Source organism: Rattus norvegicus, chromosome 3, assembly GCF_036323735.1.
Source record: "Rattus norvegicus strain BN/NHsdMcwi chromosome 3, GRCr8, whole genome shotgun sequence".
NCBI lineage: Eukaryota > Metazoa > Chordata > Mammalia > Rodentia > Muridae > Rattus > Rattus norvegicus.
In genome coordinates, this window is record NC_086021.1 from 140,644,002 (window position 1) to 140,666,702 (window position 22,701).

General features: G+C 42.8%; 1 protein-coding gene across 1 annotated transcript in view; it reads right to left on the bottom strand.

The window, feature by feature from the left end:
* Fermt1 (FERM domain containing kindlin 1) overlaps positions 1-22,418 on the bottom strand; it is a 41,986-nt gene extending 19,568 nt beyond the window's left edge. The window contains 6 exon segments of the mRNA NM_001106515.1: positions 9,944-10,046; positions 11,506-11,719; positions 12,895-13,041; positions 16,097-16,330; positions 18,590-18,758; positions 21,858-22,418. Of these exon segments, the coding sequence (NP_001099985.1) occupies positions 9,944-10,046; positions 11,506-11,719; positions 12,895-13,041; positions 16,097-16,330; positions 18,590-18,740 (849 nt within the window). The 5' untranslated portion in view covers positions 18,741-18,758; positions 21,858-22,418.
* Between the last annotated feature and the right edge of the window lie 283 nt (positions 22,419-22,701).

A 22,701-nucleotide genomic window follows, 5' to 3' on the forward strand; every position in this document is an offset into this window, starting at 1 on the left:
GATATGATAGTATACTTAAGTGACCCCAAAAATTCCACCAGAGAACTCCTAAACCTGATAAACAACTTCAGCAAGAGTGACTGGATATAAAATTAACTCAAACAAATCAGTAGCCTCCCTCTACTCAAAGGATAAATAGGCTGAGAAAGAAATTAGGGAAATGACACCCTTCACAATAGTCCCAAATAATATAAAACACCTCGGTTTGACTTTAACTAAGCAAGTGAAAGATCTGTATGACAAGAATTTCAAGTCTCTGAAGAAAGAAATTGAAGATTTCAGAAGATGGAAAGACCTCCCAGGCTCATGGATTGGCAGGATTAATATAGTAAAAATGGCCATTTTGCTAAAAGCATTCTACAGATTCAATGCGATCCCCATCAAAATTCCAACTCAATTCTTCATAGAGTTAGAAAGAGCAATTTGCAAATTCATATGGAATAACAAAAAACCCAGAATATCGAAAACTAACTCAATAATAAAAGAACTTCTGGGGGAATCACCATCCCTGACTTCAAGCAGTATTACAGAGCAATAGTCATAAAAACTGTATGGTATTGGTACAGAGACAGGCAGGTAGATCAATATAATAGAATTGAAGACCCAGAAATGAACCTACACACCTATGGTCACTTGATCTTTGACAAAGAAGCTAAAACCATCCAATGGAAAAAAGATAGCATTTTCAACAAATGGTGCTGGTTCAACTGGATGTCACCATGTAGAAGAATGCAGATCGATCCATTTTCATCACCCTGCACAAAACTTAAGTCAAAGTGGATCAAGGACCTCCACATCAAACTAATAGAAGAAAAAGTGAGGAAGAGTCTTGATCACATGGGCACTAGGGAAAATTTCCTGAACAAAACATCAATGATTTATGCTTTAAGATCAAGAATCAACAAATGGGACCTATAAAACTGCAAAAATGACACTGTCATATCCAAAATATACAAAGAACTCAAGAAGTTAGACTCCAGAGAGCCAAATAACCTTATTAAAATGGGGTACAGAGCTAAACAAAGAATTCTCAGCAGAGGATTATTGAATGGCTGAGAAGTACCTAAAGAAATGCTCAACATCCTTAGTCATCAGGGAAATGCAAATTAAAACAACCCTGAGATTCCACCTCACACCAGTCAGAATGGCTATGATCAAAAACTCAGGTGACAACAGATGCTGGCGAGGATGTGGAGAAAGAGGAAAACTCCTCCATTGTTGGTGGGATTGCAGACTGGTACAACCACTCTGGAAATCATTCTGAAAATTGGACATTCCACTACCTGAGGAACCAGCTATTCCTCTCCTTGGCATATACCCAAACGACGCTTCAACATACAACAAAGACACATGCTCCACTATGTTCATAGCAGCCTTATTAATAATAGCCAGAAGATGAAAAGAACCCAGATGCCCTTCAACAGAGGAATGGGTATAGAAAATGTGGTACATCTACACAATGGAGTACTACTTAGCTATCGAAAAGAATGACTTCATGAAATTCATAGGCAAATGCAATGAACTAGAAAATATCCTGAGTGAGGTAACTCAATCACAGAAAAACACACATCGTATGCACTCACTGATAAGTGGAAATTAGCCCAAAAACTCAAATTACCCAAGATGCAAACCACAGACCACATGAAGCTCAAGAAGATGGATGACCAAAATGTGGATCCTTCACTCCTTCTTAAAAGGGGGAACAAAAATATTCATAGGAGGGGAGAGGGAGGTAAAATTTGGAGCAGAGACTGAAGGACCCTGCCCCACATGTGGCCCATATATATACACCAGAACCAGATAAGATTGATGAAGCTAAGAAGTGCATGCTGACAGGAACAGGATATAGATGTCTCTTTCCTGAGAGACACAGCCTGACCATGTCAAATACAAAGGCAAATGCTGGCAGCAAACCACTGAACTGAGAATGGGACCCCGCTGGAGGAATTAGAGAAAGGATTGAAAGAACTGAAGAGGTTTGCAACCCCATAAGAACAACAATACCAACCAATTAGAGAGCTTCCAGGGACTAAACCACTATTCAAAGACTATACATGGACTGACCCAGGGCTCCAGCTGCATATGTAGCAGAGGATGGCCTTGTTGGGCACCAGTGGAAGGGGAAGCCCTTGGTCCTGCCAAGGTTGGACTGCCAGTGTTGGGGAATGTTGGGGGGAGGAAGAGGGAAGGGGGGATAAATGGGAGGGAAACACCCTTATAGGAGAAGGGGAGGGGTAGGGGATAGGGGGCTTATGTCTGCTGGGAAAGGGAATAACATTTGAAATGTAAATTTAAAAAAATCCAATAAAAAAGAAAAAAGAAAGAAAAAGGTATGTGTGTGTGTGTGTGTGTGTGTGTGTTGTGTATCTATTTATATTCCACAGCACTGAAGTTCTACTGAAGTTCTTGAATAACTGAGGCCAATCTCTGTGAAATCACATACTCTAAAGTCTAGCTCAGACAACTGCAAGGAGTCTGCTATCTTCCCCCTGCCCACTACCTCTTGTGACTTCTGAGGTCAGAAGGAACTTTCCCTAAATATTTGCAGAGTTTCCTCAAACAGCCAAGTCAATCCAGCTCAGTTTTTCCTCTATGACGTTTCTATTGAGAGTAAAAATAGGCACTAGAAAATAGGCAGGTAAAGATGAAGCTGATCTTCAAATTCTACCCATCCAAGAAGACCATGACTCCAGATGCAAATGTAGCAGACGATGGCCATGTCAGGTATCAGTGGGAGGAAAAGCCTTTGGTCCTGTGAAGGTTCGTTTTCCCAATGTAGGGGAATGCCAGGGTGTTGAGGTGGGAGTGGGAGCATCTCCATAGAAGCAGGGGGAGGGGAGAAGGAATATGGGAGAGGGGTGGAAAGGGATAACATTTGAAATGTAAATACATAAAATATCCAAGAAAAATAAAATTATAAGAGAGAGAGGGGAGAGAGAGAGAGAGAGAGAGAGAGAGAGAGAGAGAGAGAGAGAGAGCAGATATGAAACACAGTAACCACAGCAGCATGGTTATGGTTGAATAATTTTGTGGTTACATAAAAATCATTGCTCTGTGGCTATTGCATTGGTTCTGTTTCTCTTCCTTTCTCACCTTTCCTCCTTCCCCTCTTCTTCCTGTTTTACTCTCTCTTTTTGGTTTTGGGATTGAACCTAGAACCTGGCACATGCTAGTTGCATGCTCTACTATTGAACCACACTACCTGGGGAGGAGGTTTTACATAAGACAAGATGCCTAAAAAGTTATAATGTATAAAGTAGACCTGACACATAAAATTAGGCATTTACAATGAGACATACATTTTCAAGGTTATAAGATAAAGACTGAAAGAATGTATTTCGATAAATAGAAAAGATAATATCCATGAATACAAACCATTCCCATGAATGAATGAATGAATGTAAAAATCAGACAATCCATAAGGATACAGAACAAACATAATCAGGTGTCTCACAGAGAAGACAAGATGGCCATTTAAACACTGGAAAAGATGCCCAGTCTTATCACAACTTAGAGAATTCTAACTAAAACAAGATGACAGAGTGCCTGCTCTTTCAGACTGGCCTGTTAGGTATTGATGGTATCTGATGTTGTTGGACAAGGAGCAGCTGGTACTTTCTGCAGGCACGGTCATTAGGAAGGCTATCTAGACACAACTCTCAATGTCCTCTTGCACTTTGACGAGTATCTAGACAGAAATGCAGGCACCCGCCAGACACTCTGGTAAGAATGTTTGCCACATTTGGGCCCCTACAATCTGTCAGTGTATGGGTCAGCTTTCCTTTGATTATGTTTCCGTTGATAAAAGAGCAAATTAAACCACATAATGACTTGAAAGAAAGCTCCAATAATTAAAAAGCGCAAACTCAAAGCATGTAAAAACTCCAATCTGTACTGGGAATAAAAGGCCTTGGAAATTTGGTAAACTATAGGCTAATAAACTCATGTGAAGAATTTGCAAGGATGGTTAGCCGTGAAATTGTGGCTGCCTTTAGGAAAAAAGTTCCTAGCAAAGGATGACTTTTTTCTCTGTTCTTTTGAAATGAGTTTACTGTGTATATTTTTGTGTATATTAGGGTTTGCAACAAGAAACTATACCATAGACTATACTATACTATAGATTATAATTTGGATTTGTGTGTGAAAAGAGAAGCTAACTTATCAAACATAATTTAACAAAAATTTGCAATATATACATGTTTACTGCCCATGGTCCTCATGTCCTACATAAACACTCCAGAATTATTCATCTGTTTCCTGCCACTTTCTATTCTTTGACCTTTATCTCCCTATTGTCTGTCTTCCCAACCAGTACTGCCTCTCATAGGAGAGGCTGACAGCCAGCAAATGATCTTCCTGAGAGGAGTCTGCCTTGGATTAAAATTCACAACAGATAGGCGAAATTTGCTTCGATAGGCAAGGCCCAGAAGAAATTCATTTTAGTAAAGATTCCTACTATTAATATGACTTTCCTGTTATTATTAAATATATAACCATTACTAGGTATTAGCCCACCCTTTTGAGATCTCTGCAGAACAACGAAGATGTACTCTCTCATAGTGATGCTGTATAGACAAATAGAGAATAATTCTGTAGAATTCCTAATTTGATTAAAGTAATTTTAGGAGGAAAGCTTTTAGAGATTGTCTTAGTTGCTAGAAAGATGTAATAAAGTTAGAGTCAAGAATAGAATTTGCCCACTCCTCAGAATAGTAAGCAAAGGCTGCATAATAAGAAATACAATAAGCTTTCATAAGCCCACTAAAAAGAGAAATTGATGTGGGATAATTTTGTGTTCAAGGGAAAACATTTAGGTTCAAGGATAAAGTCACAGGTGTGCACTATGATAAGGCAAGACCATGCAAAAAACCGTTGCTTTGAACTTTTAAAGAGTATATTATAATGAAACTCTACTTTGAACTTAATATCAACATCCTTCTGTAACTCCCATTCTATGTAACATTTTATCTCTGAGATAATTTTCTAAAGAACTTTTTGTCTAAGTAGGTATGAAAGAAATAAAGAAATAAAGAAAAGAAATAAAGTTGTTGGTCGAATGGTTTGACTTGGGGATCTTTGTCTCATCCATCCATCCATGCATCCATCCATCCATCCATCCATCCATCCATCCATCCATCCATCCATCCATCCAAACGTGTATGTGTAAGCATGCATGAATACTTGTGGAGTTGATTGTGACAGTTGGGCCTGTCAGAGTGTGGGTGTATGAATGTTCAAATGTATACGTGTCTGTAAATATTTGCCTGTATACACCATCTTGATTCTTTTCCTCTCCTTTCTCTCTGGTTCACAAAGAGTTAATCAGCTTATCCAGAGAGGCTTCTGGCAGATTCACCAGAAAAGGAGCACCAGCAATAAATCTTTTCACCTATCCTCTGCTGTTTTATGAGGAGGTGCTGAACAGTTTCTGGCTTCAGAGGAACTCAGACAGGCAGGTCAGCTACCTCAGCAAAGTGACTTAGATTTAAGGCAGGTAAGTATTTTATTATTATATAGCAACCATAAATATCTAGCAAGACCAAATCTTACCCACATCGATGCTCTTCCCCCTTGGCTGCTTCAAGAAGAACCAAACAAGAAAGAACAACCACTGGGGCTGGACCCTGGCACACATTTGTCCTCCAGACCCATCTGTGTTGTGGCAAATGGCAGGATCTTTTTTAATGTCATCATATATGAGACTTCACAGAGTTTATTCATTCAGGCTGAACACTACTTTTTATTCTAAATAACCTCTCTTTGCATTTGAATTGAAAACAATCTCAATTGTGGTAGAATATGTCTAACAAAACCTGTCTTGACCATATAAGATGTACAGTTTAGTGGCATAGGTACAGTCACAGTAGGTACAACCATCACCACTACAGTCTCTTCAGCTTTTAAGACCAAGATTCTGTTCTCATTAAATCATAGTTTCTAGTTAGGTTTTGTTCTGTTTTTGGGAAATCATTTTCTAGTCTCTCTCTCTCCCTGTCTCTCCGTTTCCCTCCCTCTCTCCCTCCCTCCCTCCCTCTCCCTCTCTCTCCCTCCCTCCCTCCCCCTCTCTCTCCTTTGTGTGTGTGTGTGTGTGTGTGTGTGTGTGTGTGTGTGTGAGAGAGAGAGAGAGAGAGAGAGAGAGAGAGTGTGTGTGTGTGTGTGTGTGTGTGCGCGTTTGTGTGCAGTATGGGCAGGTATTCATGTAGGCATGTGAAAGTAGGCCAGAGAATTGTGTTAGTATCCTCTTCCATCACCCTCTGTCTATCCCTTTGATGCATGGCTTCTCCCTGAACACAGAGTTCATGGTTTTTCAGCTTTACTGTCATCCAGAAAGCCTCAGTGTTACCCCTGTGTCTGCCCACCTCAGTTCTGGAGTTACAGACCCATGTGAGACCATACCTAGTTAGCTATTTGGGTGCTAGGATCTAAACTCAGGTCCTCAGGGTTGTGCAGCAAGCAGTTTTAATCACTGAGCCAATTCTCCAGGCCCACTTGGATTTGTTTTTGTACAATAGCTATACATTATACTATATACTTAGAAGAAATTCATAAAGAAAACATGAAGGAGTAATGGAAAATACTCAAGAGGACCTCATAGATTCTTCATGAGCTGGTTAGCACTGACTCCCCCCCCCCCTTTTGTACTAATCTTACACCTGTTAAGAATAGAGGCAATAGGGGATGTGTAACTGTGAAGCAAGCCCAGACCAGTGGATAGCCCTGATAATGGTAAGTAGGAAAGCCGACATGCTGGAATTACAGACATGTGCCATGACCCCTGACTTCCAGAGAACGAGTACATGCATTTTTGTTCAATCAAGACTTTACAACTAAAAGAAATTCACATGTATAGTAAACATGCATCCAGGTGTTGTGGCATATGCTTATCATCTCAGATATAAGGGAGCCCGAAGCAGGAGCATGGGAGTTAAGAGACCAGCCTGCGCACCATAGCCAGTCTCCTCTCAAAAAACAAACAAAGCTAAAAGTCATGCAGCCATTAACACACACACACACACACACACACACACACACACACACACACACACACACACACGAATCCTGTTTCATTTAATAGATTATAGACAAAATCTAAATAGTGATGTCAAAACAGCCAAAACTTACATTTGACCAAAAAGCTGTCAACCTCGATGTTGGTCAGCCCCTCAGTCCTAGTATATCTAGGTACTAATACTTCAGAGACTCGGTGGGACAGGCCGCTCAGCAAGGCTTTCTTCAGAGTAGTTAATAAAGATTTTAAAAGTGTAATAAAAGTTCCCATACCTGAACATCTTGACATGCTGCACAAGCCAAATTAAAATAATGGCATGTAAAACATATTAAACTACAATTATCCAGTTACAAGTTAACAGTAGGAAATCAACAGGATCCAGAATAAGGGCTCAGTGCTGGCCAAGCCCTGTCCCTAGAGCTGTTCAGAGCCTCTCTATTGCTCCTGCCTGGCTTTGAGGTTTCCCTCCCAGAGGCTGGTTTTCCCATGCAGGCGTTGAGGCACCAATCTGTAGGTCAGTCTGAGGCATCCTGTAGGTTTCGATCTCTGAGAATACTTTGATCTCTTCTCCACTAATTAGGAACAACTCTTTCTTTAGTGAATATGTTGGATAGTTTTATGTCAACTTGACACCAGCTAAAGTCACCAGAGAGGAGGGAGCCTCACTGAAGGAACGTCTCTATTGGACTGGAGGCAAGTCTGGAGGTCATTTTCTTAACCAGTGATTAATGGGAGAGGGCCCAGGCAGTTATGGGTGATTCCATACCTGAACTGGTGGTCCTGGGTTCTCTAGGAAAGTACAAGCATGCCATGAGGAGCAAGCCAGCAAGTAACACCCCCCCCCCCATGGCTTCAGTGTCACCTCTTGCCTCTATGTCCCTCTATGTGAGTTCCTGCACCGACTTCCTTGGATGAACAGTGATATGGAAGAATAAGCCAAATAGACCCTTTCTCCCCCAAGTTGCTTTGGACATGGTGCTTCATCCCAGCAATAGTAACAACCAGGACACTGTGTACAGGCTACCCGGTCAATGCTTAGCCTTTAGTTTTCTGTCTCCCGATTGACTAAAGCTAGGACCTCACACCTTGGAGGGCACGGATGGATTCTGCCATCTCTGTTACACCCATTCCTATTTCTGTTTGTCTCATAGCTCAGCTTTTCCCCCAGGCCAACCACAACACACAGCGCAATAAACCTGTATCATCATTTCCATGTTCTCAAGAAAGTTTACTGTTTAACCACAAGGTTTTCTGACTGCTGGGGATGGAGGTCAGTATCCTGGGGTCCTCCAATGTTCTCATTGCTTACAAAACGTGACAGTGTGGACTGTCAGAGCTAGAAGAGAAAATTTCTTTCCCTAATTCACATGTTATAAACATATTTAAAAGTGTTCACAGGGCTGGAGAGATGGCTCAGCGGTTAAGAGCACCCGACTGCTCTTTCAGAGGTCATGAGTTCAATTCCCAGCAACCACATGGTGGCTCACAACCATCTGTAAAGAGATCCGATGCCCTCTTCTGGTGTATCTGAAGACAGCTACAGTGTACTTATATATATATAATAAATAAATAAATCTTTAAAAAAAAATAAAAGTGTTCACAAAAACAAAACAAAATAAAACCCAAACGAGCTGTCCCATTCTTTTTAACAACAGTAAGGTATAAGTGTGTCATAACATACTAAAGCAATTCTCTACTGATGGACATTTAGGTGGTTTCCAATCGTTTTTGAAAACCAATTACACAGTAATAACCTATGGTAGTAATGTATAAAGTTACATAAGTACCACTACACTATGAATAGATTTGCAGGTCAAAGTAGCATTGTAATTCTGACAGATATTGCAGCATTGCTTTCCACAGAAGCTACACTGTTTTGCTTTTTGACTTACAATGACTACTGGGGTTTTATTATTTATTCAATTAAGAACACATTGTTAGCATTCCTTCTAGGATCCGCCCTACAGTTACCTGGCAAGAGCCAGGTATGCCTGACTCACCATAAAAGGGGCTGTTTGCCCCCTCACTCCCTCTTACTCTCTTACCCTCTCTGACCCTTCTTTCTCCCTATTCCGTTCTCCCCTTTCTCAACATGTTCCTAGAAGGCTTCTCCTCTTCTCTCTCCTTCTGTCTCTGTCTGTCTCTGTCTCTGTCTCTGTCTCTGTCTCTGTCTCTCTCTCTCCTTTTCTCTGACTCTACTAACTCCTCAACTCTCCTCCCCATGACCTAAATAAACTCTATTCCATACTATGTCTGTCATATGGCTGGTACCTCAGGGGGAAGGGATGCCTCAGTATGGGCCCTCAGAAGCACCCCCTTCCACCTCACCATACAGTAAGCTGTTTTATTTTGTTTTGTTCATTTTTGTTGTTGTTCGTTTATTTTTGGAAGAAATTCAGTAGGGAAGGCAGGGAACTGAGACTGGCGGTGGTTGAAAGATAGTTATAAATCAACCAAGAGGGCAGAGGTGTTGCTGCAGGGGTGAAAAGTGTAGAGAAAGGCAGGGACAAGCTCCTCACATAAATGCTCAGAGAGAAATGAAGAAGAGGAGGAGGAAGAGCAGGAGGCACAAGCTTGCACAGGGCTGATGCAGGGAGGTTGCCTGGCCACACAGAGACCACACTGTTTCATTCACATTTTCTGTAATGGGCCAGGTAGCAGCTGACACTTCGCTCTACAAACAGCTTTCTTGTAAGCAGTAAAGAGACAGAAGTCTGAAGGACTCATCTCAACTCTCATTAACTTTCCAAATAAGCATCAGGTAGAGATTTGCTGGTGCTCTTTTCTTAGATGATCCCTTTCTACTAAAGGCATTTTACACTGTGGTGGGGTGTCTTGTGTAGGCCACCATGTGGTCCTGGCTTGCTCTTAGGAAAAGTGTCCTCCAGCACATCACAAAAGGAAAACAAATGAAACAAAAGGACGATTTCTTACTTTAGGATTCAAGTCAAAGAAGGTGTAGTATTTAAATCTCAACAGCAGCTGCTCATCCTCTTGAATGCTTTGCTCCATAAGGGACCTCGAGGAGTCCAGCCAGCTAGGAAACATGGGGTTAGGGTTTAAAAGCCAGCTCACTTTCTATGCATACCCACCACACTGAGTTACATATTGCGTACATCCATGGGCATGGGAAACAATGTCAACAAAACCAATGAGCACATAAGGGCTTATAATTTGCACCTCACCTTACTGTTCTTAAGTTAAAAAATATTCTTAATGACACATGAAAGTGAATGAGCTATGGGAGTTGATATCTAGTGTTTTTCTCTTCTTTTCCTTTCCCTCTCTCTCTCTCTCTCTCTCTTTCTTTCTTTCTTTTCTCTCTCTCCCTTTCCCTCCTTTTTCCTTCCTTTTTTTTTTTTTTTGAGACAGAATCTCATGTGTACTCCAAGCTGGCTTTGAACATGTGATCCTCTTGCTTCCTGACTGCTGGAATTATAGACACATCTCATCGCGTCTGTTACTACCTTGGTGTAGCAGATGAGGTGACCAAGTCTCTGTGAATTTTATGATCTAGGCAAGGGTAGAGCTCCATGGTGGAGCCAGCATGTAAGTCTCTGTCTCTAACTGCTGCCCTGTGGTCCACTGTGGTCAACCCAACGCTAGGTCTAGCTTAACCAGTGTCCAGTCTTTTGACAAGCAGCACAGCGTTGTCATCTACAGAGTTCATGATCGAGAACTACACAACAGCATAACGAAATAAAATGTAAAACTCATAATTTAAGGACCTTTGTAATTTTGTGTTGTGCTGTATTTGTGGCTATCTTGTGCATGTGTATTCCACGGGCCATGGGTTGGACATGCCTCATAGATCCTTTTGCAGAGATGGGAAAAATTACACGAGCTGTGCAATGCATTAACCTTCAGCCAGACGTGGCTACTGAACATTTAAATGTGAATAATGTTGCATCTTAATTCTATTTTAGTTTATTTATTCTATGTATGAGTGCTCTATCTGCATGTATAGCTGTGTGCCAAAAGAGGGCATCAGATCTCATTACAGATGGTTATGAGCCATCATGTGGGTGCTGGGAACTGAACTCAGGACCTCTGGAGGAGCAGTCAGTGCTCTTAACATCTGAGCCATCTTTCTAGTCATGTAGCTTACTTTTAAATAGAGAGAAGCAGTGTTCTCTAAAATACAGCACAAGCCAGGTTGACCACCTTTAATGTCTCTAAGAGGTTCATAGGGGGCACCATTTTTATAAGTTACCTTCTATTCCCCCAAAACTCTTTTCATAGTGGCAACAGCAAGAGGCATAGTTATGGATAGGAAGACATCAAGTTATTTGAATACAGTAGTTTTGTCACCCTTTAAAGTTATTGAGACCATTTCAATCTCAGTTGATCTTTTTTTTTCCTGTTAAAGTTAGCCTTTTGACTTTTGCTAAGAAGCACAACGTTCATGCCAATAAACCCCCACATTAGACAGTCCCCAGCTCTTTGACATTTCTTAATGCATGAACACCAGGAGGAAGATGGAGCCCTATCCTTACCCTGCATTCATCTTGGCTTTGTCAACCAAAGATCGAGGCTGGAACATTTCGGCGAGCACCTCTGGTGATGGAGGAGGTTGGCTGAAGGCCAGAACACTGCAGTTTTGCTCTGTCAAAGGGCTGTCACCAAACCAAGTCATAGTGGATAAGGCTGGTGTCCCGTTGATGGGGTCATATGTGGGTGTCATGGTCTTACTGTACAAGCCAGGGCTTACTATGAGGCAAGGAAAGAGACACGGTGATAGGTGATTTATCTTAGGAATCTTTAGAAAAAGTTATACTGAAACAATTTTGATTTAAATGTGCCAGGAGTCAGGATGGTAGGGATGCCAGGAACACACAGGTAAAGATCTTACCTGGATCTTCCAGTCCTGGGATCTCAGACATGTAAAAAAGTTTCCCAAAATCAACACATATAAATGTTGGCAAGTAAGCCTTTTCTAACCATTCAAAGTTCTCTTGTCTTCTGGTGCCATTAGGGAACTGAGAACATCGATACAAAATGTCTCAGACAGCAAAGGGCTGTGTTTGCTACTTTTAAGAACATAGTAAATGCTAACCTGACTCTCACTCTGAACACTGCTCAAATTCCCCTTTTATTCTTTGCATTGGAATACACTATACAAGACAGCCCTCCATATTACAAGAAAGCTAGTGAGGTTGTTTTGATATGGGATGAAAGGGTATATATTCTCAGAATCCTTACCTGCCTTCCCCGTACAAGCCAATGAAAACTGCTTAAGAAAGAGTCACACAAAGACAAACCAGAAAAAGAGAAATATACTTAAATGATCCAAATTACTTTCTTTCTAAAATTTACTTTTTCATCCACAATTCATGGCTGTATATACCAGCATGTTACAACATATGATACACAATTAAAACCATGAGTTACTAAGCATACCTTTGTAAGAGTCTAAGTTTAAAACTTCTTTTTTAAAAAAAGATTTATTTATTTATTGTGAATACACTGCAGCTGTCTTCAGACACACCAGAAGAGGCATCAGATTCCATTTCAGATGGTTGTGAGCCATCATGTGGTTGCTGGGAATTGAACTCAGGACCTCTGGAAGAGCAGTCAGTGCTCTTAACCACGGAGCCACCTCTCCAGGCCAGTTTAAAGCTTCTTTAACTTAATGAGATATTAAACTTAATGGGATATTAAGTTGATCCTTCTTTGCTTGGAGAGAAAAGTGGAGGGAGGGAGGGGCAAGAGAAAGGAAGAAGGGGAGACATAGATTCCCTTTGTTGCTTCAAGAGTCCTAGAGAGAGAGAGAGAGAGAGAGAGAGAGAGAGAGAGAGAGAGAGAGAGAGAGAGAGAGAGAGAGAGACTGGTTTCCCTTTGGGATCTACCGTCATACATCAGAAGGTTAAACAGCAGCCCCTTACCTGGGGAACCCGAGCTTGTTGAAGAACTTTCCAGGTTCAGGATGTCTTCAATCACTGGCTCTTTACTATTTTTTTCTTTCTTCTTTTTCTTTTTACAATAGTCACCAGAAGGCTTTAACAATGAGAGTTCTTCTGGTCTTCTGATATCTAAAATGAAACAAAGTAACACCTGACAAAAACAAAACGCAAGAAAACTAAAAAGAAAAAAAATTCCTTCTGAGACTCAAGGCTGTTCTGTGTAATTTGACAGGTCTCTTTCAGGCTGGGGAGATTTCGACAGCAAATGGAACCCACTGCATCCGGTTTGAAATAGCAGAAAGGAGCGAAGACCCACCCCCTAAGTTGGATAAGGGTAGCAAATAGTGGTAGGAGGTTCAGACTAGTGCAACTCATGATGAAAGTATTTCAAATGCATGCAGAGCACAGGGGACGGTATCAAGCTTTCACCACAGGCTTGCCATCCAGTGTTGTGTGACTCAGTGTTATCCACGGGCTACTGATTTTTCCCTCTTTCCCTTCCTCCCCCCACTCTGGTTTGTAAATAACCACAAAGCGCCCAACATCCTTTTTGATTTGTGGACTTTGCAGCCTTTTATTCCCTATACAACGGTCATCATTTCCTGCCATCCCTTAGAGGTGTCCTGTTCCTTTTTGCCTTCTGAGTCTCCATCATTCAATGTGTGCCAACCTGACTCCCAATAGTTTGAGAGCATCTGGGTGTCTGTCAAGGGCTGTGCTGCCTGCTAGCCATGTTCTGCACTGCGCACCTCCAACAGTCCATGTGAAAAGATTCATGCTCCCCACAGAGTCTTCAGTGGTAGCTCCTTCATTGGTATCTTCACCGTCCTGGAACAGCCCAGAGTCTATCTATCTATACTACCTCCCAGAGGTCCTGGCTGCCCACACTGCGACACTCTTATTGGGAGCTGAATGTCTACAATCTCTCTGGCCTATTTCCACACAGTATATCCTAGCATCAGGACCTTATCTCAGAGTTGACTTTTGAAGAAACCAAGCTGTGATAGCCCTTCCTTGACTCATCCAACCGGTTGTGCAGTTGTAGTCAGAGCTGATGATAATCCTCCGAGCAGCCTTCATTTCAGCTATAATCCAAGGAAGTGGCTACTTTAAGGGTTCTCGTACCTGCTGTCCTAGATCCTCTCATCCAGTCAGTTCACAAACTGCTTGGTACTCAGAGGTCTGAGCAATGCAGCTGACTCTCCCCAGCAGTCAGGATGTCTCTGACCATCAGGTGACAAACACACCTTGGACATCCCAAATGTCTATTTTATACACACCTGACAACTTAAATATTGTAGTGTTAGCATTAATCATAAAATAGCAAAGCAAAACTCCGCTGAAGATCAGATTCGTGCCTCTTCTCTTCTTTAGGGGAAACCGCCATACTCCTAGATCGATCTGAGCTAGCAGTGATCGATGTAAGAGCTGTGATTAGAGATGCTAAGCAAAGCTCTCTCTCAATGTGTCTTCAAAGCCACAGTTAGAGAGGAGAGCAGCTAACTGCTTGCCCTCAACTGTGATGTGTCACCTGGTCCCTTTGGGGGGGTGTGGAAAAGACCTTTTCACTTGGTCTCTGACTTGATGTTGGCACCCTCACTAGAATACTACCAATCGCAAAAACAACAACGTGTCCTCTGGCTTCACAGTTGCCTGCTACATGCCAGGGACACTCTAGCAACTTGTACTCCCCAGTGGAATATTCCGTGCATCGAATGGTCCACTAAACAGCCACGGGGCAGGCAGTGCGTGCCGGACATGGATATGCGGAGTTAGTGTTTCTGTCCTCATCCTGTTTCAGGCCATCAGAGCCCTTTATGTCTAACATGGATATTCCTCAACCTGTGAACTTCTTCCTTCGTTTGCTCTACGTCCTGTCCCATTTTAGTGCTCTCTACTCTTCCTTGCCTATTTGTAGCTATCCGTCTCTGCCTGTTTCAAAGGGCAAGATGTCAGTGACCTTCAACACAGTACCGGCCCATGCACCCACCCATGCACAGTAGGGCTCAAGGAGCATTTGTTGAATGAATGGGTGGGTGAATGAATGAATGAATGAATGAAGCAGCTTATAGTTTAATGGGGGGAGAGGGAATACTCAGTGAGACATAATATTTTGTGTTCGCATGCTGGGTGATATTTAATATTCTTGGTGCCAAAGAAGACACCCACACATTTAAAAAAGTAGTGTATCATAAAGAAAAAAAATAGTTGGAGTAGTATTGTCTCTGTGATATTATACCATGAGACACCAGTTCGTCAGGTAAGCCTGGTGGCACAGGCTGGTAATCTTAGTGTATTTTAGGCTGAGGCAGGAGGCTCTGAAAGCCTTGGCTACATAAAATCCAAACAGAAAAAGATTAGGTTTCTATTCATAATATATTCATATGAATATGAATTCTTCTATTCATAAGTATGTGTGTGTATTATGTATGTGGACGTTTGTATGTTTTCAGGCACACGTGCACTTGTGTGCACATCTGTGTGAGGCCAGAAGACATCCTGGGGTGTCGTTCCTCAGGAACCATCTGCCTTGTTTTATTGAGATGGGTTCTTTCACTGGCCTGGACCTTGCCGAGTAGGGCAGCCTAGTTGTCCAGTGAATCCCAGGGGTCCCTCTGTCTCTGCCTCCTCACTGCTAACAAGAGTATACCACCATGTTCATCTTTTTTAAACACAGTTTCTGGGGATTGATAAAGCACTGTGCTTACAAAGCTCTCTTCCCAAAGAGTGCTTTTCTGTTTAAGCTTCTTAAATGACCTTTGTCATTATTTACAGGAGCCCAGTACTAAGGAAGGCATTAAAGTGTGCAATGCCAAGGATAGAGACCACACAGTCTGTCACGATAAAAGATTTAACAAAACTCTTTCGTTTGTCTTAAAAATCTGAGTGGAGTTTGGAGAAACGAGTTTGGAGTGACCCACTTAACGTGCCCACTTCTACTTACAAATGTATCTGAACAACTAATTGGAAGCTTGTGGAAATGACTCTGATTTATGCAAATGGCGTTCCTTTCCTTTCATTCCACTTGAAGGACTGCAGTGCTCTGCCCTGGGCATGGGAGTTTACTTCCTTGTCAAGGAGTGTTCTCCAGCAAAGGCTTGAGGCAGGTAGAAAAGCACAAGTAATTTTCCTGTCTTCCTTTGCCAAGAGTCTAAAGGGCACAGTGGCCCTGCAGGGAACTCACTCAGTACTTTGCAGATATCAGCTACAGCCTTAAACACCACAGCAGAAAAGCTGACTCGAAGCCGCACTGTCCTGGTGTTGGGCAGCCGAAGACGAAGCATCTTGTGCTGAGGGGTGAAGAGAAGCTTGGCGTCGGCCTGGACTCCACACTTGTCCAGGGTCCAGTGCGTTTTCAGAAGCCAGCAGCGCTTCTGTTCCCACCACAGAGCAAAGTCTGACCAGTCTTGGGCTATGTCTGCAAAAATGGAGAACACAGTTTATGAGAGGAAGTCGAGCACGCAGGTTGCAGACACCCCAGTCTACTCATGGCGGGTGAAGTTCTAACCTTTAGCTTATAATCTCTTTTTATGGTTTAAGGCTCTACAGTTCTTAGCTTCCTTCCAAAGTCTCCCAGGAGGGGCAGGGGGACAATTGATGTCTGAACTCTACTCTTATTTACTCCTAAGTATCATGAAAACAAAACAAAACAAAACTTTTGTTGTAATGAATGCTAAGCCACACCCCCACGTGCTCTATGCATCAATCTTGATTGCTTAATCAATCGCAGTATCTTATAGAAATTAATTCTTGTACTGTTGGATCGTAAGGGAGCAGTGATGGTCCCCACCTGCCACACAGAACACGGAAAGCTGACAGGTCACTCTTCTCTGCATGCCCATCTCTCTAGCAGTTTTATATTTGCGGTGTGCAGAGCACTCGTGCTGACGTCAGAGCTGCACATTCTCCCCCACTGCGTGTGCCTCCACACCCAGACCTTCCTTCAGCGTTAGTATCAAGGTGAGATTTCCTTTGGTCAGTGTGAAGTAAGTTCAATCTTTTTTTTTTTTTTCGGGTGGCAGTGTAACCCTGGGTGTCTGGGACCTCACTCTGCAGACCAGGCTGGCCTTGAGAGACATCAACATTTTAATTTACTTGTTATTTTTCTCTCAGGGAACTCTGCCCCTTGTTGAATTAGAAAACCCTTCTCTCAATGCTCTTAGTGGAAGCATCAAATTATTTTGGAAGATGATGGATCAGTAATTGTTCTCTGTGGCATAGAATATATATGCTGTGGTTGGGATATGACTTGAGGGTCCCCCAAGGCTTTATGAGTTGAGGGTTGATCCCCACTGTTAGGGATGAAGAAGGTAGAGATTTAATCTGACCACAGTATTGGGAGGGGGAGCCTTTGGAAAGTAAGTAGGATTAGGTATGACCCCTAAAATGCAGCCTCTGGTTGAATTTGTTGCCTTTACAACAAAGCGGGAAAACCCAGGTAGAGACACACATGTGAATGCACACTGCCCCCTCACCCTCAAACACTCACCCCTTGCTACATGATACCTCATGCTGTTTTGAGAGCCTTTCAGTCTTCTAGCATCAGATGTAGTCCCTAGCCCTTTGGCCAGAACCATGTGCCAAAATAACCCTCTTTTCTTCACAGTCACCTAGCCTCAGGTATTTTGTTATAACAACAAATAAATGAACTAATCTAATCCTCAAAAGAAATGTTTATTAGGAGATATTATATTCTACCACCAATATGAAGTGAAAATGGAATAACTGAAATGTTCATCAGGGGTTAAGTGGATAAATTGTGGTAGGTTCATACAATAGAATGTTATTTAGCAACAAAATTAGATAAACAAATGCAACAATATGGATTTCTTTCAAACATAGAATTAAGTCAAAGAAAGCAGCTATATAATGTATATCTTTTATAAGCCCATTTATATGAAAGTCAAAAACAGGAAAGTGAGAGGCCAGGGTGGTGGTTGCCCTTAGTGAAGCAGCAATGGGGAGTGAGTAGCAAGTGTGGGCTTGAGAGGGGGTGCAGGTGATGTTCCTCCTCAATTTGGGAGACGATCATGTGAATGTGGACATTCATTCACTAGCCTGAGCCTCACAAAGCACTTTCCCACATGCACGTTGCCTTCCACTCAAGATGCACTTAGAAAAGAGCTTTGTCTCAGGGTAAATGAGAGGCCAGCATCCAGGGCCTCAAAGAAACAGAAAACAAGACATTAAACTCTAAGGCCAGAAGAAGACTTCTCTTTCTTGGTGGGCAAGTATGAAATGACACATTGACAGCAAGCATGAAACTATCAAGTGTTTACAAAGAATGGACTCCGTAGTCAATGGCAGGTCACCTAAGATCACTGTGCTGTCTGGTGGGATGGACCTTGACCTTGTGGGAGCATGGCATTATATCTCCTTTATACATACATACATACATACATACATACATACATACATGTGTGTGTGTGTGTGTGTGTGTCTGTCTGTCTGTCTGTGTGTGTATAGTTTGCCATCATATTTTGAGCTTTTACAAAGGAGGCTGGATTCACTTGAAAGCTCTTGCATGGTTCCCTCTTTCTCTTCCTGGGAGAGACTAGAGGTGGGGAGGAGGAACATGCTGTCAGGAAATCTAGGGCCAGCCATGGAATGTAATGGAATAGGGAGGTAACACAGCAGGGTTCAAATGCAGAATAATCATGGAGAAGAAATGACTCACTCATCTGTTCCACCAGCTTGAGCATCACTCCCCCAATATGCAGGTCCCCAGACACTCTCAGCGTGATGTCTGTCTGCTGCTCTTCATTTGCATGGTCAACTCGGACTACAAGCTCCCAGGATGCAGATGTAAAGTCACCAGATGATAACATTGTGGTCCAGGCAGGTGTCTTCAGGGACAAAAATCAAACATAGATCAGAATGGCAGGGGACAGTAGAAGGTGTCAGCAAGTCCTCAGAGAAGAGCCATTGATTTTCATTTATATATATTTTTAAAAAAATTTTTTTTTTCCGGAGCTGGGGACCGAACCCAGGGCCTTGCGCATGCTAGGCAAGCGCTCTACCACTGAGCTAAATCCCCAACCCCTCATTTTTATATTTTTATTTTAGATTTTTTGTTCAAAGAATTCTGTAAGTTTCCTGGTACCTAGATATTAAATTAGGGTCCTAATTATATATACAAAAAGACTTATAAAAATAACCCCAACTATCTAAAGTTCTGTTATTTTCTTTTCTCTACTGGGGTATATATATATTTTGTCACTATAATGTATCAGTCTTGGTTTTCATTTTCTACTAGTTTTTCTTGATTTTCTCTATTTTTACAAAACACAATAAGCCTTGGCAACCTCCCGTGAGATCTTAAAGTAACTTCCATAGTAACTGAAATATACTTTGTGTGATAAAACGTATAGATTTTAATGTAACAGTTCAACACATTTTGTTGTATGCAAAAATGCTTCAGTAAACGCAATTATAAGAAGCTTTCCACTAAAACCATTTCCCATTGAAACCCTCTTTTTAGTATCTCTCATAGATCAGTGTTATTATATTCCTCCTGCTAATATTGGTATCTTCTGGTATGAGAACCCTAAAATAAAATCTCAGCAAAATAACTGCATTATCTTACCTTAATGTGTACGATGGCATGGCACATGACAATAATTGTTCTGTATGTGTGTTTGATTTACTTAAGTTACTGATTTATTTTTATAGCGTTGGGTGTCTAACCCAGAGCCTTGTACATTCTAGTCAAATGATCTGACCGCTGAGCTATATAGCCCCCACCCAGAGGAAGTCACTCTTTTAAAGCACATGATAATTGGTGCATAAATTACATTGATTAAGGTTTTTTGTTTTTGTTTTGTTTTGTTTTTTTTTTTTGAGACACGGTCACTCTAAGGCCTCCTCCACCTTGCATTGTCTTGCCTCAGCCTCCCAAGTGCTGGCATGGCAGGTGTGTACCACCCCTCTTGGCTCCACAAAGGTTTTGGATACATCTTTGGCAAAAGATAAAAAGCAAAACCAACCCCCCCAAAACAAAAAAAAACCCCCAAATCTCCCAAAATAAACAAAACAAAGCAACAACAACAACAAAAAACAAACCCCCAAACCCCAAACCCAGCATGCATGACAGGCCAAATTTAAATCTTTAAGATAGGGTAGGGAGTTCAAACCCACAGTTTTCTTCTAACTGGAGGTACAAAAAGGAAAAGACTAACAAAAACAAATATAACCCAGACTGTTATGATCTGGTGGTTTTAGGAACATCAGAATCGAAAGCTCGAGATGTCGGCTCAAATGATGTTGCTAATTTGGGCTTTTAAAAGGATGTTAAATAAGGTCGCTTAGATGAGTGTAAGATCTCCTTTTCATGTTCTTATGCAGGACAGCTTCTGAGAAGAAGCCGGTGCTTCATAAGGTCTCTCTCCAGGGACCTACAGTACTAACACTCCCAAGACAACACTCTTAACCGAGACATCCAGTCTCATACTGTGAACCCAGCCAGCTTCTGTGGCTCACCACAGGCAAGAGAATAAGTAGATGCAGGACTCAGTCAACCTAGCAGAGCCATCTGAAGCTGGAACGCTAAGGTGCGTGAGGGGCACTGCTTTCATAACAATGTATAATTAAACCAACAATGTCTCGCCAGGTGTTCGTCTCAGAGGGTGTATCAGTAAGCCCTAAGTGAGTTTCAAAAACACACCAGGTACATTCACTACTACCAATCCAAAGATCGACCACAGCCCATCTGAACGTGGTTAGGACAGATTTAAGGTGTTTGAATCAAATTCAAGAGCTCAGGAGTGCTTTAAAGCCAGAGGCATCCCAAGGTGCAGTGCCCCAATGATGGGTCTCTCAACCGACCGTTTGCGGTTACTGATTGATCTGGTCGGAAAGCCTGCTCCCCTCACCAGCCTGTAGCATTTCTGCGCCATCAGCTCCTTCACTCTCACCAACACCCATTTAAAAAACGAGGAAACAGGGGTTGAGGGAAGGTAGGATACTTACTACAAATCACATTAAGCTCGGTGGGGGAACCCAAACAGGAATCCACCCCTTTTTACTCTAAGCTTATCCATCACCCAGAGAAACGTCCTTGGCGATTTTACCACAACAGGAGAGAAAACTCTTAACACATAAATGAATTCTAACTTTTAGCAACATCCATCATGTCTACAAACAGATCGGCACTGAAGACACAATAAAAGCACCTCTTCACGGCCAACTCCACATGGAAGGGCCTTGCAATCTCCAAAATGCTTTTTTTTCTTTTTTGAGTTTCAAATAATGTTTTGCACATAAATAAATAACTTTAATTTTTAAAACAGATGCTTTATTTTGCTCATTTTCTGGGCCTTCAGGGTCAATTTTAAAACAAAGGACACAGGGTCCTTAGTTTTCCTGATTGGAGGGATTAACCCATTTGTTTAGAAAACGGACAGATCCCTTACAACGAAAATTTCTCCTAAAATGAAGCCGATCTGGTTTCCCCACATTCCTTTCCTATCTCTCCGCGCCTTCATTTTGGCCTGAGGTTCTCATCCTCAACAAGTTGTTACTTGTGGAGCAAACTTCAGCCAGTGCAAGCTCACCCACAGAGACCAAAATAGGAGGCAACAAGGCACCTTGGATTTACCTTCCCTGGTGAAGGTCGCTCCGCCCCGGTTCAAAGAGAATGAGAGGAAATAAAAAAAAGAGGGAAGAAAGCCCGAAAGATAACCCGGACGCTCGGTTTTTGGAGGATGTCGCAGGGTCCTTGGCGTATGCTAGGTGACCAGCCACCTGCCCTTTGCCCATTAAAGAAAAGCAGCCCGCGCTGAACAGAAGTGTTGGTGTGCACCGCCAGATTCTTGGTCCCAAGAAGGTGATCCAGACAAAATTATTTCAACCCAACAACCATTTAACTGCATAGAGCTGCAGAAAAGTAGACAGGGGTCCTAAGTCTCCTCGGTGCGGGTTCCAGTTTGGCGATCCAGAGCGCTCACCTGCTATGGAGACCCCGGCGTCCTGTCTGCAGCCCGCACGTGGACAGCTGCTTCCTTAGAGGCCGCCTTGGGCGAGCAGGGGTCTCGCGGGACGGCACAAGGGTACAGTGGGTCGAGTGACGTTGCGGGGGACCTCGCGACAGCCAGTGCGAGCTCCCGGAGCCCGCCGCCCAGCGCCCAAACACAGTCCGCGTCCCGGGGCCACAGCGTCGCGGAGCAGGCTAGCGGGGCGGGCAGGCGGGGGCACGTCCAGCCCAGCCTGCTAGGTCTTGCTTTCACTCCGAGTAGGAGAAGGTTGCAGATACAATAAGGGTTGAAGGGAGCCGCAGGGCTGCTCCAGGCAGGAGCCAAGCAGCCTGGAATACACTCCACCCCTCCCGCCTCCACTTTTATATGGCTTTGCCTGGAGGCCTCCAGCGTTCTGGCTACCCTGAAGCCCTCCAGTACTGGCCCTGAATCCAAGGCTCAGTCGTTTTCCCTGCCTCTTAGGTAAATTCGTCACTGATACCCGGGGCCAGGGAGAATCCCTTCCTGTCTGCAATTGTCTACCTATGCAGAGTTCAGGAGCAAGCCTGACCAGACAGGTGGCATGCACAAAGGCAATTCACCTCTGAGTAAGAGGGTGATGTCAGTTCTAAAAAAGAAAAAAAGGAAGCCCCCTCTGATCAGACCAAACTCCAAGCCAAATGCTCGACTACTCCTGGACTACTCCTAGGTGGCTCACCCTAGGCAGTCATCTGTTATTTTCCTGTTGGAGTATTCTCCAGACAGCCCGCCCAGGAAGTGTGGGAGACTTTGGGTAATTACCACAGCCTGACCATCTTCCCCCACCCCTTGTACAGCA